An 18,128-nucleotide genomic window follows, 5' to 3' on the forward strand; every position below is an offset into this window, starting at 1 on the left:
TCTGTTCTAGTTCTGTTCTAGTTCTGTTCTGCTTCTGTTCAAGTTCAGTTTTTGGTCTGAAATCAAATTGGCGAGAAATCCTTACTTTAATGTTCCCAAGTAATCGTCTTAGAAGTGAGAAATTTACTCTCCAATAGAGCTTATGGGAGAGTTCATTGTTAATACCTTCAATTGCTTTAAAATAAAGTGAAGTGGGACAGCAACTCCGAACTGCGGAGTTATGTCTAAGGTGCACACCATTTCCATTAGCTATGAATGTGTTATGTATTGGCAGGCAATAAATTTGTAAAGTAATTTTTATGTGCTTGACTTCCCGCACCTTTTTTTTAATGATTAGATTTGCTAAAGTCTATATCAGGCTATAAAAGAAATTTTAGAGATTATTTAATGATTTTAACGACTATACCAGTATTTTTAATAAGATCTTCTATAGAGTTTCAGAATATGGTCCAAATTTCATCGTAAATGAATTTAAGGAAACACAAATTTTCATCCTCCTACTATCTATTTACAGCGTTGAATATTCAAAACTTGAATTGAAGAAATTATATTTCTATTTTCTTGATTTTCCCCTCAATTTAGTTTTCACAATTTTAAAAAAATTCTTAAAAACTACAAAATTTACCTTTTCTAAAGGTAATTCTTTCATTTTCTTTAAATCTGTTAAATTGACAGAACCATTATTAATTTATTTATGAACAGAAATTTTCCATTTTTTCTCTTTAAAAAATAAAGAAAAACGTTAACATCATTTATAAATAAAAAGCAGACAAGAAAACAAAAAGTTAAAAGACGCAAAAGAGCGAATGGAAAAGGTAAGTAGTAAAACATTTTGCCAAAAAAAAAAATAAAACTTTGTCAGTACAACTAAAATTAATGGAGTTTTATTTTCTATTTATCACCAACAACACAACAACATCATCATCGTAGTCGTCAACAACAAAACGCTGATACTAATGGCAGTAGTTATAATAGCAATAGCAACAACGACTTGAACATTAACAACAACAGTAGAGGGGATAACAGCAGAAAAACTGCAAATGTCAACTAATCGATTTGACACATTTCATATGGGTATGTTTTAAGAGAGGGGATTTTGTGTGTGTTAAATAATAACCCGGGAAACATTTTCTGGCTTAATTGACTTTCTGACTTTCTATATGAGTGATTTGCCATTATTTTAAAACTTTTTATATCTTTAAAACCGTGATATATGTCAATTTTTTGTATCGATTTAGGTGATTTTTCCATATAAAAACTCTTCATCTTTAGCAGCGATATTTATGAACTTTAAGAAGATTTAGAAGTTATCAAGGTCCTGAGAAATCTTGATTTTGGACTAGCTTATAGTTCAATAGATTAGGTCGAACATTTGAAAACGATGTTGATTTATTTTGTTTTCTTTCGCGTTCAAATGTTTGCTGGTATCTATGCATGTCTATGACCGTGTGCGAGTGTGTGTGCCTGTCTGTCTGTCTATATATGGTAATTAAACTTTAAGCCGAATATATATAAAAAAACTAATTTTGAGTGTTGTATCGCTAAACTTTTACACACCCTGCAGTTTCAAAACTACTACCATATCCACATTGTTATCGACATATGTAAAGCACTAACTACTTTTGAGACTACTAGTAATCATCAAACGGACTAATTGTTCATTATATTTTAAACAAAATTCTATCAGAAATTTAATATCTTAAAGGTAAACCGAGTTCAATATATTCTTAATTTGATATTATACGATTGATTTAAGAATGTAAAATATTGAACTAATTTATAAAATGGGATTGATTTGACCACGATTCGTTATCAGTTAAAGTTTTTTGCTATCGATCAGTTTAATGAATACCGATTAGTAAGTTTTTAAATAAATTGAGAAAAAAGTGACAAAATGAAACATAGAATAGTCTTTGCAGGGACTCGAACCCTCGACCTACACAAAATATTGACTGAGAATTAATCTTAGCATCTCTACTGATATGCATTTACTAGTGAATGGTAGTGCAGAGCGTAGCGAGTGACGACTCACAAGACACAGACCCGTGCTCATTTTCGGCAGTTAAAAACCTAATAGTACAATGATCCCACTATCCACAGGGTCCTTTAACACTACTTTCAAACATATACCAACACACATATGTATCTAAACAGTAGAGTAGTTTGTGACATCATCCTCAAAAAAAATAAAGTGTTTTTGCTACCATGGGCTTGTTTCGCTGTAACCACAAAGAAGTGAAGAAGGAAAAAAAATACTAAAACCAGCAACAAAACAAGTAAGAAATTATAGTCGGGCGAGGCCGACCATATAATACCCTACACCTTTGACAAAAATATAATGTGACTTAGTTGCCATAATAAAGTATTTAAGTTGAATTGTACCTTGCCTTAGATATACATACTTAAGCCGTTTATTGTTGAATAAAGTTGTGGACATTTAAGTGAAATTTTGATTTGGGCTTTTCATATGGGCTAGGGTCATATGAGAACCTATTATTATGGAATTCGTGAGGGTCATCAAGTCTTGTATACAACTTGGTTTTTGCAGCTTTTTGTCGAGATATGAGTATATTAAACATAATTATGAACTTAAAAGCCCTATTCGGCGGGTTCAGTTGTATGAGGGCTAGGTGAAATAATGGACCGATGTAAAATATTTTCAACAGGCTTCGTCTACGGTACCATAAATGATCATGTGCCAAATTTCATTGAATTATCTCCAAAATTGCGACCTGTAGTTTGATTACAAGGTTTAAAAGTACTATTCGGGGGTTTAGTTGTATGGGGGCTAGGTGAAATAATGGTGCGATGTTAACCATTTTCAACAGGCTTCGTCTACGGTACCATAAAAGATCATGTGCCAAATTTCATTGAATTATCTCCAAAATTGCGACCTGTAGTTTGATTACAAGGTTTAAAAGCCCTATTCGGGGGTTCAGTTGTATGGGGGCTAGGTGAAATACTGGACCGATGTTAACCATTTTCAATAGGCTTCGTCTACGATACCATAAAAGATCATGTGCCAAATTATCTTCAAAATTGCGACCTGTAGTTTGATTACAAGGATTACAAGCCCTATTGGGGGGTTCAGTTGTATGGGGACTAGGTGAAATAATGGACCGATCTTAACGATTTTAAATAGGCTGCGACAATAGAAGATCATGTACTACATTTCATTGAATTATCTTCAAAATTGCGACCTGTAGTTTGATTACAAGGTTTACATGGACGGACAGACGGACGGACATAGCTAAATCAACTCAGAAAATAATTCTGAGCCGATTGGTATACTTTAAGGTGGGTATAGGACCAATATTATTGTGCGTTACAAACATCAGCACAAACCCAATATACCCTCCCCACTAAAGTGGTGTAGGGTATAAATACATATAACGAAAACCTGCAAAAAGGTGTGAGAAGTTTGTTATTCTAGACAGGTTGATCGTTTGTTATGGCGCAAACAAGTAACGGAGCTGACAAGGAAAGTATCCCAAATTACCTAAACACGAACACACATACATATACATATGTAAACCTTAATGCAATACAACATACATTGATTTTGAAAGAACTTAGACTAATTGTAGAAGGGAATTATTTATAAAATGTTTTTTAAGTCTTCAAATGACAGACAGACGGACAGACAGAGAGTGTTAATAAAGGGAGTTGCGAAAATAAAAGTTATTTCTATACAAAACAGCAGAATTTCAGAAACTGTCATAAGTGTCTTAAAAATGACACTTTAAGAGTAAGGAATTTTAAATTTCAATTTTAATTGAAATATTTAAACATTTTGTTTGTTTTTTATAAATTTTAAAACATTGTTTAACTTCCAGTTTGTATGAACTCATTTGACATTTATTAATAAATTGTTCATATGGGCACACCTTCTCTCTGGTTTTAAACAAAATTTTACAAATTTGCATAACTTTTTTTTTAAATAAAATGCTTTTTTTTTTTGCTTCGAGTCAATAAAACATATTTCATAATTAGCATGTTTAACGCAAATTACCAAGGGGCTGTTAAATAATGTTTTTTTTTTGTGTTTATATAAGAATATTTTTAATAAAAATTTTATTATTTTAATAACCACACTAAGAAAATTTTAAACAAAATAAAATTTTAAAACAAAAATGAAGCCATTAGCAAGATACCAAAAATTGACCTTAAACAAATTTAAATATTCATAATGTTTATGACATTATGTCAAAAGTTCTTGTGAAAAAATTCTTAGAATTTTAAAAGTTTTATTTTTAATATTATTAATAATAAAACGGAAGAGTTCTATATTCGGCTGTGACGAATATTATATAGCCTTCACTATTATGTGTTAAAAAAACAGTCAGTACAAAAAATTCTTACAAAAATTCCGAAAACTACCAGATGTAAAACGAAAAAGCACCAGAAAGTCTCGTTTTATAGATTTTCGTTCAATCAGCATGCTAAGTGTGTGCATAAAAACCAAAAAGTACCTGACATAGAACGAAAAAGTACCAAAAATTCTTTCCTACGGATTTGGATAAAGTTACGGACCTTAATGTGTAATTTCATGTTTCTAGGTTCAATATTATAGAAAAATCAAGAGGTACCTTTTGAACAACGAAATAGTATTAAAAAGTCCCATTTTATAAATTCAAAAAGTATCGTTTGAAGAACGAAAAAGTACCAAAAAGTTCCCTTTTATATGTTCTCACTTAATCCGGGGCTCTACATGCTTAATGTCATGTTTTTGAGGTTCGTTATTATAGAAAATTCAAAAAGTATCGTTTGAAGAACGAAAAAGTACCAAAAAGTCCCCTTATATACATATGTTCTCACTTAATCCGGGCTCTACATGCTTAATGTCATGTTTTTGAGGTTTGTTATTATAGAAAATTCAAAAAATACCTTTTGAAGAATGAAAAAGTACCAAAAAGTCCCATTTTATAGTTTCTCACTTACAACGGGCTCTACAGCAGCGAAACGCAGTGAGCTCTTAAATGAGCCCTCTTGATTACACATGTATAAAATACAAACAAAACCACTCAGAGAGCTAATTTTTTATACTCTGCCTATCGCTGCTCTACATGCTTAATTTTAAGTTTCTAGGTTCAATGTTATAGAAATTTCAGAAAAGTACGTTTTGAAGAAAGGAAATGTACCAAAAAGCCCCTTTTTATATGTTTTCACATACACCAGGCTCTACATGTTTAATTTCATGTTTCAAGCTCCTGTTCTACTTTGTTTTTACAAGAACAAAATTTACCGTATGATAATGTTTGTTGTTGTTGTTTGTTTATTATTTTTGTCTCAGCATGCACCAAAAAATCAGAGGTTATCTTGGATTTATGCTCATATATCCGTTATTATATGTATATCTTTTGGAACTGATGTCTCATAGAATTGTTTAAGATTCGGATCTCGCAGATATCTGGGGTCTTCTGAGTTGCGATTTCAACATACACACAGTCACCCCCCGGGCCATGTTTCCTTGATGAAAGACCCTCATCTTGGTGTACTGCAATCCCGGGGTAAAGAGGTGATACTAGTACCTCTAGTCTGCCGGGATTATAAACTAGTGATGTTAATGCACTCCTCGACTAGTCCTTGGAATGATTTGACATTGGGTCGAACCAGAGAACCACATAATCTGGTACTACGGGTGGCCAGTTGCCTGCAGGATTTTTCCTGACTGGGCAGTTGGTTGAGGTTCCTTCGGGATCCATGTAGTGGTTGTGATTTAAACCCAAATTCGCGGGGAGAGTAAGTTGCGGTTAAAAGACTGATGCACGGTGTAATCTATATTTCGGGATAAGTTCGGTGCTGTTGCCGAATGACAACAGATACCCTACAGAGGAGTAACTGTGGGGCTATCGTTGGAAATGGTGTTGGTGTTAAACGTATACGAAACAGGACGAATTTTGGTTGGGTATACGGATCTCATCCGCCCGTATACCTAGAATGAGTCTGTCGTATGTTGTTCTCTTATGATGTGTGCAGGGTTGAATAGTGATGGATGAAAAGTATCTGATGCTAGTGATACCATTGAATTTTCTTTCCTTGTCTAGGTAGGTTCAGAGCAAATTCTGTTCATACCAGATTTACCACAGTGTGTCCTATATGAGTAAGACCAAAATCTAGGCTTATTTGAGGGATTCGTACTTCGGTCTACCGGTTACGTCTCTAGGTGCTGTTGCCGACTTAACAGAGGTTATCTCATCTGCGTGGTTGTAAACGGAAGAGATTTTTTAGCATCTCGGACGTTAAGCAACGGAACCGTAATGGTCAGAGATTAGATAGCTCAAGTACTTAAATAAAGTGCACGTATACTGGATCGGAAATTCCATATACGTAAATTGCCACCTGCGTGTAAGAAACACAATGGGGCGCAGTTGAGCCTTCACATAAGCTCACCCAGTGGTTGAAAACGACCACCATGAAATAGTCTAACACGGCAGGTGTTCATGTAAAGCACTCCACTTAAATACACACAGACAGAAAGACAGACGTTCAGACGGACGTGGCTAAATCGACTTTGCTATATATACTTTATAGGGTGGGAAAATTATATTATAGTAATTAAAAATGGAATAAAGAACTTATATACATATACCCTTCCCACCATCGAGCTCCCATCAAGTCCATTTTAGGATTAATTCAATCACTTATATTCTTAAATCAATCATATTTTTCACTCAAATTTTTTGAGCATAACTCAAACCGAAAATTCTCAAAATAAGTACATTTTAAGATCACTGTGACCAAGAAAATTACGTAAATTAAGTTCTTTTTATGCTTAACGCATCCTACTTAAGGTACTTTCAAAACCGGATTGATTTGAGTACAGATTACTCAATTCTTTTTGTTTTGAGTGTATTAATGGGAAATTTTATTCACAAATAAATAACTTTAATATTTAGGATTTTCCCTTATTATAAGAAATTCAAAACATTTAACAAATTAGCTGCATATTCCATGAATTAATAAGCCAGCAGTTACAAAATATAATTATATACATACATATGTACCCCGCAAAAACTTGACAATGACTTTCAATTGTAATCACTTATCTACTAACATACTCAATGACTCTTTCGTAGCGCATAAGTTATGTTATATAATTACTTTATAATTCATTAGTCATCGTCTCCGCGAAGTTATAAAGAAGCTGTATAATTTATGACACTATGATCCTATAAGGTTCAAAAACGAATTAATAATATTTTTCTAATTATATGTATATGTAGGCAATTGTGTTAAGTACTTGGCTCCAATGACATCACGGCCTCAAAATAATGACTTAAAATCCTATTGTGTAAGTAAATTTTAAAGTCCTTTCTTGGTTATGAAAGTTTTTGCTGGGTATGTAGACTTAAATACAAATTATAATTGTTTACTAAAAAAAAAACATTGCTATTTCCACTTTAACACTAATCGACAAGGTTTTTAACATTCAGTTGTCGTTAAGGCGCCACATATGTATGTGTCGTGGAGAAATTGTGATCGTGTGCCAATGGTGAAATTAAATAATTCTCAGTTTAAAATTATCATTAAAAAATTGGGAAAGTGTATTTTTTCGAAAAGCATCGATTTGTGTTAAATTTCGTTTGACGGATGGATGTTTAAACAACAATTGCGACATTTTCCTCGAAATTATATTAATACTTTTTGGCGTTTGGAGTTATATGAAACTACTGCTACCAATACCTACTACTAGTTTTATATATTTCATCTTCATTCTTCCTCCACCAGGCATGTTACCTATATAAACTTCCACCCATTTTGATGTGATTACAATCCGGGGACGTGTTATCAGCACCTCTAGTCTGCTGGGACTTTAAACTGGTAGTGACAAATGTATTCTCGGACTTTGCTTAATATATATAATTTGAACTGGGTTCGAACCATATAATTTGTTACCACGGCAACCGGTTGTCTGTGGTTTGAACACAAACTTGGTTTGAACACAAACTTGGTTTGAACACAAACTTGTAGGAAGAGAATGTTGGTTAAAAAACTGATACACGGTGAAATCTATATTTATTTCGGAATAAGTTCGGTGCTGTTGCCGAGACAACATACATACATACATATACCTCGTAGAGGAGTATCTGTGGAGTATGTGAAATGGAGTCTGGTATATATGATACGGGATGGAATTATAGGTGTATGGGCCTCACCTAGAGTGAGTGTGTGTATGTTTTCTTAATGAATGTGTTGCATAAATGTAAAGTTGTTGGATTGAATGGTGATGGATGTGAGGTTCTTATATACATAATTCCTTTGAATTTTCCTTCCTTGTCAGAGAATGTTCAGGGTTTACTCCAGTCATACCTGACATACCACATTGCGTGTAATCCATACATCAGACCACACCATCTGTATGCTTGTAAACCGAAGTGATGTTTTTACATCTCGAAGGTTACTCTTCGGGGCAGTAGTGGTCAAGAGATTAGATATTTCGAGTACTTGAGCAAAGTACTTGTACCTGGACCTTTGGAGCCATTAACAAAAATTAGCCACTTGCGTGTATGAGACACAATGGGACGGTAGTGAGTCGTCTTACAGCTTACCCAGTGGTTGTAAAAAGTCCTACGGTGAAATAAGTTCATTATGGCAGGTGTTCATGTAAAGCACTTCGACTTCCTCTCGATTCCCTATTCGCAATCGAAAAACGATAATTGTGCATACTCAATCCTTCTGAATGACAATATTAGTCTAAGCTGACATTCACGTAAAGCAATTCAACTTCCTCTACAATCCCTATTCGCGATTGAAATACGATAATTATGCTTACTTAATAAACATGGTCCTTCTGAATGACAAGATTAGTCTAAGCTGACATTGAAATGAATATTAGTTCAAGATACTTGTCTGCTTATTACCTTGAGCTCAAGGTCCAATATATACAAGGTTTCAATATATAGATACTAACGAGAAAATACATTCACGTAAGGCAATTCGATTTCCTCTACAATCCCTATTCGCGATTAAAATAGTTTAATCGCGGATAGGGATACTTGCGAGAAAATAATCAGAGTGCGTAGGTTAAAGTTTCAGTCTAATTCCAGTAAAATCTAATGTATTTAAAAATTTTTGTGTGGAGGTCACAAGATAAAAAGGCTAACACACGAATAATTGTAATCACGCACCTTTCATCAAATATTTGACCAATATGACCATACACAAGCAAAATTTAAAATTGAGTTCATTCGTTAACCGCCATTTATTTAATTCAATCTCAAAACATCACGTGCATCACACAAATATTCTCTAATAAAGTTATACGAAAAACACAAAATGTGCTAATTACTTGACCATGAGTGTAGATCAAGAATAAACAACACTTTAGTTTAATGTCAATTTTCGTTAAATTGACATTAAGACAACGTTTACGAAAATTACTATTAAACATACAGGCAGACAGACAGACGGACAGCAAGACATTTTCCAACTAAGCGCCACAAGTAAGTGATAGTTATTTAGTTTGTTGCTTTTTGACGGCTAGTGTAAAGTGATTCAATCATTTTAATTGTATTGTATGTTTGAAAATAACTTATACACGTACATACATACATATATGCAAAAAGAAAATAGCAAAAATAAAATAAAATGTGTTTATTTGTTTAAACTAATAAAAATATCAACTCACACATTGTCTTCACAATTTACAAAAAAATAACTAAATAAAAAATATAAACGGCAGCATGTTTATACTTTTTTTAAAAACTGGTAATAGTATCTTTTAGATATACAAGTATCTATGAATTTATACATATATCTAATACTAACAGTACTTGCTAGTCATACTTGTTGAATTAGATATTTAGACAACAAAAATATTTTCTATTAAATTTTATAGGAAAAGTTTATTTTGTTGTTTTTTTTTTATAAAAAAAAGATGTTCAAATGTAAATTGTTGCTGTTGAAACCGCTGTGAAGTGTAGACCGACAGACAATTGTCACAACAATTGCATAGACAAATAAATAAACAACAACTATAATAAAAATAATAACAGTAGCAACAACCAGCAAGAAAAAAAAAAAACGCTTAAATTGTAACAATAATTTAAATGTAAATTAAAATAATTTATTAAATTGCTATTTGAGTTTGACTTTTTTTCTTTGCCTTTAAGTATTTTAGTAATTTTCTGTTTTATTTGTTTAAATAAATTTTAACAGAATTAAATTTTACAACTAAATTTATTTTGACGAGTGCCATCTAATGGCGCGCGTTTTTTGTTTTCATGCGCATATAATGAAGATGATGTTGATAAAGTGTCAGTTTATTTTGAGTCAATTTTAAACTTTTTCTATAAATATATATATATATTTTTAATTTAATTATAAATATATTTACAGAAACGTTTTTAGCTAAATAACAGAAAAATATTAAATATGTTTGTAAGAGAAAATAAGAAGGAATATTACGGTCATATTGATGAAATATTTGACGAAATTGTGTATCTACTATATTAAGGGTAGATATTGGAAATGAAGAAGTATATTAAGAATATTCAGACAGTCGAAACTTAAGCACAATTTAGTCTGTACAAATAAGAATATATATTGATCTATAGACTAGTCTATAGACAATCCTATATATAGGATTGTCTTTAGTCTGAACTATTGATTAGTCGAAAGACTGGACTATACATCAGACTTTGGCCTGGACTGTAAATCAGTCTGTAGTCTGGATTATAGATCAGTATATAGTCTGGACTATAGAGCAGTCTATAGTTTCGGCTATAGAGCAGTCTATAGTTGGGGCTATAGAGCAGTCTATAGTTTGGACTATAGAGCAGTCTATCGACTGGACTATACATCAGTTTTTAGTGTGGACTATAGATCAGTCTATAGTCTGGACTATAGATCTGGACTATAGAACAGTCTATAGTCTGGACTATAGATCAGTCTATAGTCTGGACTATAGATTAGTCTATAGTCTGGACTATAGATTAGTCTATAGTCTGGACTATAGATCTGGACTATGGATCAGTCTATAGTCTGGACTATAGATCACTCTATAGTCTGGACTGTAGATCTGGACTATAGATCAGTCTATAGTCTGGACTTTAGATCAGTCTATAGTCTGGACTATTGATCAGTCTATAGTCTGGACTATAGATCAGTCTATAGTCTGGACTATAGATCAGTCTATAGTCTGGACTATAGATCAGTCTATAGTCTGGATTATAGATCAGTCTATAGTCTGGACTATAGATCAGTCTATAGTCTGGACTATGGAGCAGTCTATAGACTATACATCAATCTTTAGTCTGGACTATCGATTAGTCTTTAGTCTGGACTATAGATCAGTCTATAGTCTGGACTATAGATCAGTCAATAGTCTGGACTATAGATCAGTCTATAGTCTGGACTATAGATCAGTCAATAGTCTGGACTATAGATCAGTCTATAGTCTGGACTATAGATCAGTCTATAGCCTGGACTATAGATCAGTCTATAGTCTGGACTATAGATCAGTCTATAGTCTGGACTATAGATCAGTCTATAGTCTGGACTATAGATCAGTCTATAGTCTGGACTATAGATCAGTCTATAGTCTGGACTATACATCAGTCTATATTGTGGACTATAGATTAGTCTATGCTCCAGCATATATACCAGTTTTTAGTTTGCACTATATATCATTCTATAATTTGAATAATCGATCAGTCTATCAGTTTTTAATCTACATTGATTAGTCAATAGTCTGACTGAAAAAGCAATTTCTGATCTAAAATCTAGTCTGAGAAATCTATAGAGTTTTTATAGTCTGCCGTTCTTAGTAAAACAGTTTTCTATGGAAAGTTTTTTCGTAAATCAGTTTTATAGAGAAAACTTCATCGTTGTTGTTTCTATAGAAAACTTCTTCATAGAACAGTTTTCCACAAAAATCCTCTTTTGAGAACAGTATTTTCTAAAAAAAAAATCGTATTCTATAGAAAGCAACTTTGTAATACATTTTTCTATATAAAATTACTTCATTGAAATATTTCGTAGAAGAGCTTTTTTATCGAAAACTTCTTCGCAGAACAGTTTTCTATATTGGAAATTTCTGCGTAGAACATATTTCCATAGGAATCTTATTCGTAGAACAGTTAACTATACAAAACTTCCTCGTAGTATAGTTTTCCACAGAATATTTCTTTATAGAACAGTTTACATTAAAAACACATCTTCTGAGGACAGTTTTCTAAACACAATTAAATCTGAGAACAGTTTTCTAGAGAACAATTTATCTGAGAATTTGTTTTCTTTATGTTCAAACATTTTTTTATAGAAATACTTTCATTCAAAATGTTTTCTATAGAAAACTTTTTCTTCAAACAGTTTTTGTAAAAAAAATCTTTTCAATAGAAAATTTTGTAAAAATTAACAACTTAATTTGTAGTTTATTTTCCTTTTTATTAAAGAAACTTTCAATTTCGAAAAATTTAATTTATTTCGCTTTAACAATTTCTTTTTTTCTTTCACAAACTTTGAACTCTGACCTTTTAATTAAAGTAAAGTTGAATGATTGTTTTCATTACTTCATTCATTTTAATATTCCATTTCAAGCAATTCATTAAATGATCTCTATTATCTCTCTACGAATTTTATTCATATCAAATAAATATAATTAAATTTCAGAGAATTATTAATTGAAAATTGATTAATCTATAGAGATATTTGTGTATTTTCATTATAATTATAAAAAAAAATATATAAATAAGTTTTTCCCATAAATATCACAAACTTGTTTGAAAAATTATTTGAAGTTTTCTATAGAAATTCTCTAAAACTTAACATGTCTCTTCAACAGCAGTAGCAGCAGGCAATAATAACAATTCTGTCAGTCATTATAGACAAAATACATAGACGGCAACAACCACAAACAGACCAGACAAAAAAAAACCCAACAAATGGACAATATATTTCCCAGTCAATAAGTCAAGAGTGTCTATACATTTGTTTTCTATATGAAAATTTTACAAGTAATAAATGAAACTTTATGTGTAATATGTACATCGTATATAGACTATATGTTATAGTAATCCGGCAGATCTGGGGGATTGAAACGAAATAGGATGTTTACTTTGTAGAACTGATATTATATTATTATATGAGTGTAATGTAAAGGGAAATACTATTCTTGAAATTACTTAAAGTCATAAAACTGACTCCATTGACCCCTCGATAGATTACCTGTGACATGTTGGGTAATCAATTGATATATTTTTCATCTTTGAAAGATCAAAAAGGTAACAATAGAATTAAAATGACATAAACCAAGTTGACATTAAACAAAATTTCTTTACACCAATCACTTTGAGAAACTACTGGGTTTGAACATACATATTTAGTTTTAATATGTAATCATCATGCTCAAATATCTGGGCCGGCTTTTTTTTTTCTTGAACAACATGATGTCTATGCCTCTCATAATGAGTTATATTGCATTCTATTAAATTTTTCTTTATTTTCTATGTTCACTCGTTTGTTTGCAAAAAAATTAGTAGAAATAAAAACTTATCATTTTAAGAAAAGTAATAAAAACAAATTATAAAAAGAAAACAATATTGTTTACAATGAGTAAATAGCCTCAAAACTACAAATTGTAGATTTATTTGATTTTTTCTATGCGTTTTATTTACTTTAAAGAATTTTTGCAAAAAATTTTCCGTTTTTTTTTATTTTCGAAAACTTGTGTAGATTTTCAAAGAAATTTTTGTTTGCAATTTTAGAATTTCAATTTATTAAATTGTTGCAGTCGAAAAACTAGTACTTTGTTGAAAATTTTTGAAAATATTTTGAGATTTTATAAATTTGATTGATTTTTATTGAGGCGAGAAGTGTAGTGAAAAAAAAAAAACTAAATAAAGATTTTTTTAAATATTTGCAATAAAATATTCTATAGAAAACGTACTTGCAGAATAGTAAAAAAATAATTTGAAAATAGTTTTCTAAAGAAATATAATTTTTAGAAGAGTTTTTTTTTATAGAAAATATATTCTTTGAAAATTTGTTTATAGAAAACTTCTTTAAAAAGTCTTTAAAAAGTTTTCTGTAGAAAATTTATTTATTTTAAACAGTTTTGTATGGAAAATTTCTTCTTTGAACAGAAAATTCATTCTTAGAATAGTTTTTTTATAGATATATTTTTCATCGAACAGTTTTCTATAAAGAAAATATTACCTTTCTTTTACGAATAATTTTCGAAAATTGAACAGAAAATATATAATGCCGAACATTATTCTATAGAAATCTACTTTGTAGAACAGTTTTCTATATAAAAGAATTTCATTGAAACATTTGGTAGAATTTTTATAGAAAAATTCTTCGTAGAACATTTTTCTATAGGAAACCTTTTCGTAGTACAGATTTTCATGGGAATATTCTTTGTGAAACAGTTTTCTATACAAAACTTCTGAGAACAGTTTTTAAAGACAACTTTATCTGAGAACAGTTTTCTATAGAACAATTTACCTGTGATGGGTACGAAGAAAACATATTTTCGAAAAGTTTTCTATAAAAGAGCTTGATTTTTAAACAATTTTCTCTAGAAAATTTATTATTTTTTTCTATGGAAAATTTCTTTTTCGAAAAGAAAATAACTTTTTAGAACATTTTTCTTATTGAAAACTAATTTTTCATCTTTAAGCAGTTCTCTGTAGAAAATATACATCGAACACTTTTCTATAAAGAAAATATCATCTTTAAAAAGTTCTTAGTAGAATAATTCCCTAACGAACAGTTTTCTATAGAAGAACATCATCTTCTAAAATTTCAGTTGTATAACGGTTTTTCTATCTATCTATCTATCTATCTATCTATCTATCTATCTATCTATCTAGCTATCTATCTATCTATCTATCTATCTATCTATCTATCTATCTATCTATCTATCTATCTATCTATCTATCTATCTATCTATCTATCTATCTATCTATCTATCTATCTATCATCTATCTATCTATCTATCTATCTATCTATCTATCTATCTATCTATCTATCTATCTATCTATCTATCTATCTATCTATCTATCTATCTATCTATCTATCTATCTATCTATCTATCTATCTATCTATCTATCTATCTTCTATCTATCTATCTATCTATCTATCTATCTATCTATCTATCTATCTATCTATCTATCTATCTATCTATCTATCTATCTATCTATCTATCTATCTATCTATCTATCTATCTATCTATCTATCTATCTATCTATCTATCTATCTATCTATCTATCTATCTATCTATCTATCTATCTATCTATCTATCTATCTATCTATCTATCTATCTATCTATCTCTATCTATCTATCTATCTATCTATCTATCTATCTATCTATCTATCTTCTATCTATCTATCTATCTATCTATCTACTATCTATCTATCTATCTATCTATCTATCTATCTATCTATCTATCTATCTATCTATCTATCTATCTATCTATCTATCTATCTATCTATCTATCTATCGATCTATCTATCTATCTATCTATCTATCTATCTATCTATCTATCTATCTATCTATCTATCTATCTATCTATCTATCTATCTATCTATCTATCTATCTATCTATCTATCTATCTATCTATCTATCTATCTATCTATCTATCTATCTCTATCTATCTATCTATCTATCTATCTATCTCTATCTATCTATCTATCTATCTATCTATCTATCTATCTATCTATCTATCTATCTATCTGTCTACTATCTATCTATCTATCTATCTATCTATCTATCTCTATCTATCTATCTATCTATCTATCTATCTATCTATCTATCTATCTATCTAATCTATCTATCTATCTATCTATCTATCTATCTATCTATCTATCTATCTATCTATCTATCTATCTATCTATATGTCTCTCCGTCTGTGTGTCCATTTAAAGTTTGTGCGCACGCTACAAGTCGCAATTTTCAATACAATTTGATTAATTCTGGCAGGTACACCTCTTTCGGTCCAAGAACGAACTTCAATAGCGTTCGTTGAAATTGTAGAAATCGGTTCGAAAAGAGCTCTTGTGCTCCTAATTATGTAAAATTTTCCAGAATCTGTACAAAAATAAGCCTCTCTCTCGTAATGATCGGGCCTCATTCGGACCTTACACCCATACATAGTCCCATTCAGAAAATGACATCAAGGTCAATTATATACTTTTAAACACTAGTATCAACATAAAATTCTGCATAAATAAAAAAAAGTTTCTTCACAAAGTTTTCTATAAAATAATCCTTTTTCGAACTGATTTATATGGAAAAATGTTTCTTCGGACTGATTTTCTTCAAACAGTTTTCTTTGTCTTTCATCGAACAATTAGTTTTAATAAGTTTATTCTTAAAAATGTTTTCGAAGAAGTTTTTATTGAAATAATTTTTTCAGTTGACTTTAAATAAATGTTTTAAAAATCGTTTCAGAGTTCAATAATTTGGTAATTTTGTCCTTCAGATAAGATAATTATTAACACTTAAAAATTTTTAAATTAATGATTTGATAAATTCAATTAAATTAAATTGCATACTAAAATTTTGATAAAAACCTGTGGTATATATTGATAGTAATCTTCCAAGTTTCTTACCTAAAAAGAGAAGAAAAGAAAACAAAAATTTAATATAAAAAGAATAAAATATATTTTAATTTAATAATAATTTATTTAAAAAAATTAATTTATAAATCACATTTGTTCCTAATGACATTTTTAAGACTCCAATTTTTAAAGAGAAGACAATTTATGTTACAAGCCAGTTTATTTCCAAATCATAACTTCGGTAAGGCAGAGGGTAAGCGTTTACTATATATTTACTTTAAAGTTTACTCTCTCGCTTATAAAAGATATTATTTGAAGCCTTTTGGGAAGAACATAGTATAGAGTTTTGTTATTAAGAGTGAAAAAATACCAAAAAAAATTACCTTAAAACATATAAATACACGAATAAATTTATTTTATTTAATAATATTTCGTAAAAATTCCTATTTTTTTAAGTCTAATAGGATTTTTACTGTTAAATTATACTGGTGTGATATATTTTGAAATTAAGCAAAATTATTATTTTGAAAAATATTTTTTATTTATACTCTACAATACATAATAAACAAATAAATATTCGTTAAAAGTATAAAACATTCTCTGACATTTAATCATGACGAGTTATAGATAACAAAGAAATTATTGACGTATAAAATGTTAATATTAAAACAAAATTTGAGTGCATATTTAGTATGGAAGAGTATAAATAAATTTGCAATAAAATGTACATATTATTGATGAGTATCTAAAAAAAATTCTGTGATCAGTGGCAATAATAGCCTAACTGCAAAATAATTGTTTGAGGAAAAAGTCATCCTCACATCTTAGAAAAGCTTTCCCTAGAAAGTGTCTGATGAGAACAGTTTCCTATGAAAAAATTTACTGTAGAAAACTTCTTTAAAAAAAAACTTTTTATAAAAACAGAATTTTATAAAATACTTCTTATGAGAAAAGTTATTTATAAAACATTTTGTTAAGGAAACTTTCCCATTGAAAATTTTCCTATAGAAAACTTGGTCTGAAAGTAGTTTTTAAAGAAAAAATCATATAAGAATAGTTTTTTTATGAAAATTATTATATGGGAAGAGTTGTTATAGACAGATAGATTTTTACCGTTAACAGTTTTCTATAGGAACTTTGCTAACTTTCAGTTTTCTTTACAAAACTTCCCTTGAGAACAGTTTTTAAAAAAATAATTCATAAGAGAACAGTTTTGAGTAAAAACTGATAAGAATAATATTTCATAGAAAACTTCTTCTAAGTATAATATTCAATAGAAATCTCCTTCTAAGAACAGATCTTTATAAAATATTTCTTATGAAAGTAGTTTTCTATAAAAATTTGTTTATGGAAACAGTTTGCTAAGAAAAACTTCTTCCCAGAAAATTTTTCTTTTGAAAACATCTTCAGAAAACTTTTTTGGATAAAAATTTTCTTTTAAGAACAATTATTTTATTGAAATTATTTCTTGGGAACAGTTTACTAAAAAAACATTTACTAAAAACTATTTTTTATGGAAAATTTCTTCTGCAAACAGATTTTTTAATATATTTCATCTGAGAAGAGAATTGTTTCTATAAATTCTCATTCTGGGAACAGTTTGCTAAGAAAAACTTTTT

The 18,128-nt window shown here is 29.8% G+C and overlaps 1 protein-coding gene across 6 annotated transcripts in view; it reads right to left on the reverse strand.

Moving 5' to 3' along the window:
• LOC119610234 (protein alan shepard) overlaps positions 1-18,128 on the reverse strand; it is a 101,868-nt gene that overhangs the window by 72,723 nt on the left and 11,017 nt on the right. For 5 of the 6 annotated variants that reach the window (XM_037965365.1, XM_037965369.1, XM_037965368.1 and 2 more), the window contains exon 2: positions 16,522-16,560. The exons of the other annotated variant lie outside the window; for it this stretch is intronic. In XM_037965365.1, the coding sequence (XP_037821293.1) occupies positions 16,522-16,560 (39 nt within the window). The remainder of the gene's footprint in view (positions 1-16,521; positions 16,561-18,128) is intronic. 6 annotated transcript variants of the gene reach the window in all.

Source organism: Lucilia sericata, unplaced genomic scaffold (assembly GCF_015586225.1).
Source record: "Lucilia sericata isolate MDLA Ls3-8-SP2 unplaced genomic scaffold, ASM1558622v1 Contig001142F_arrow, whole genome shotgun sequence".
NCBI classification, from domain to species: Eukaryota; Metazoa; Arthropoda; class Insecta; order Diptera; family Calliphoridae; genus Lucilia; species Lucilia sericata.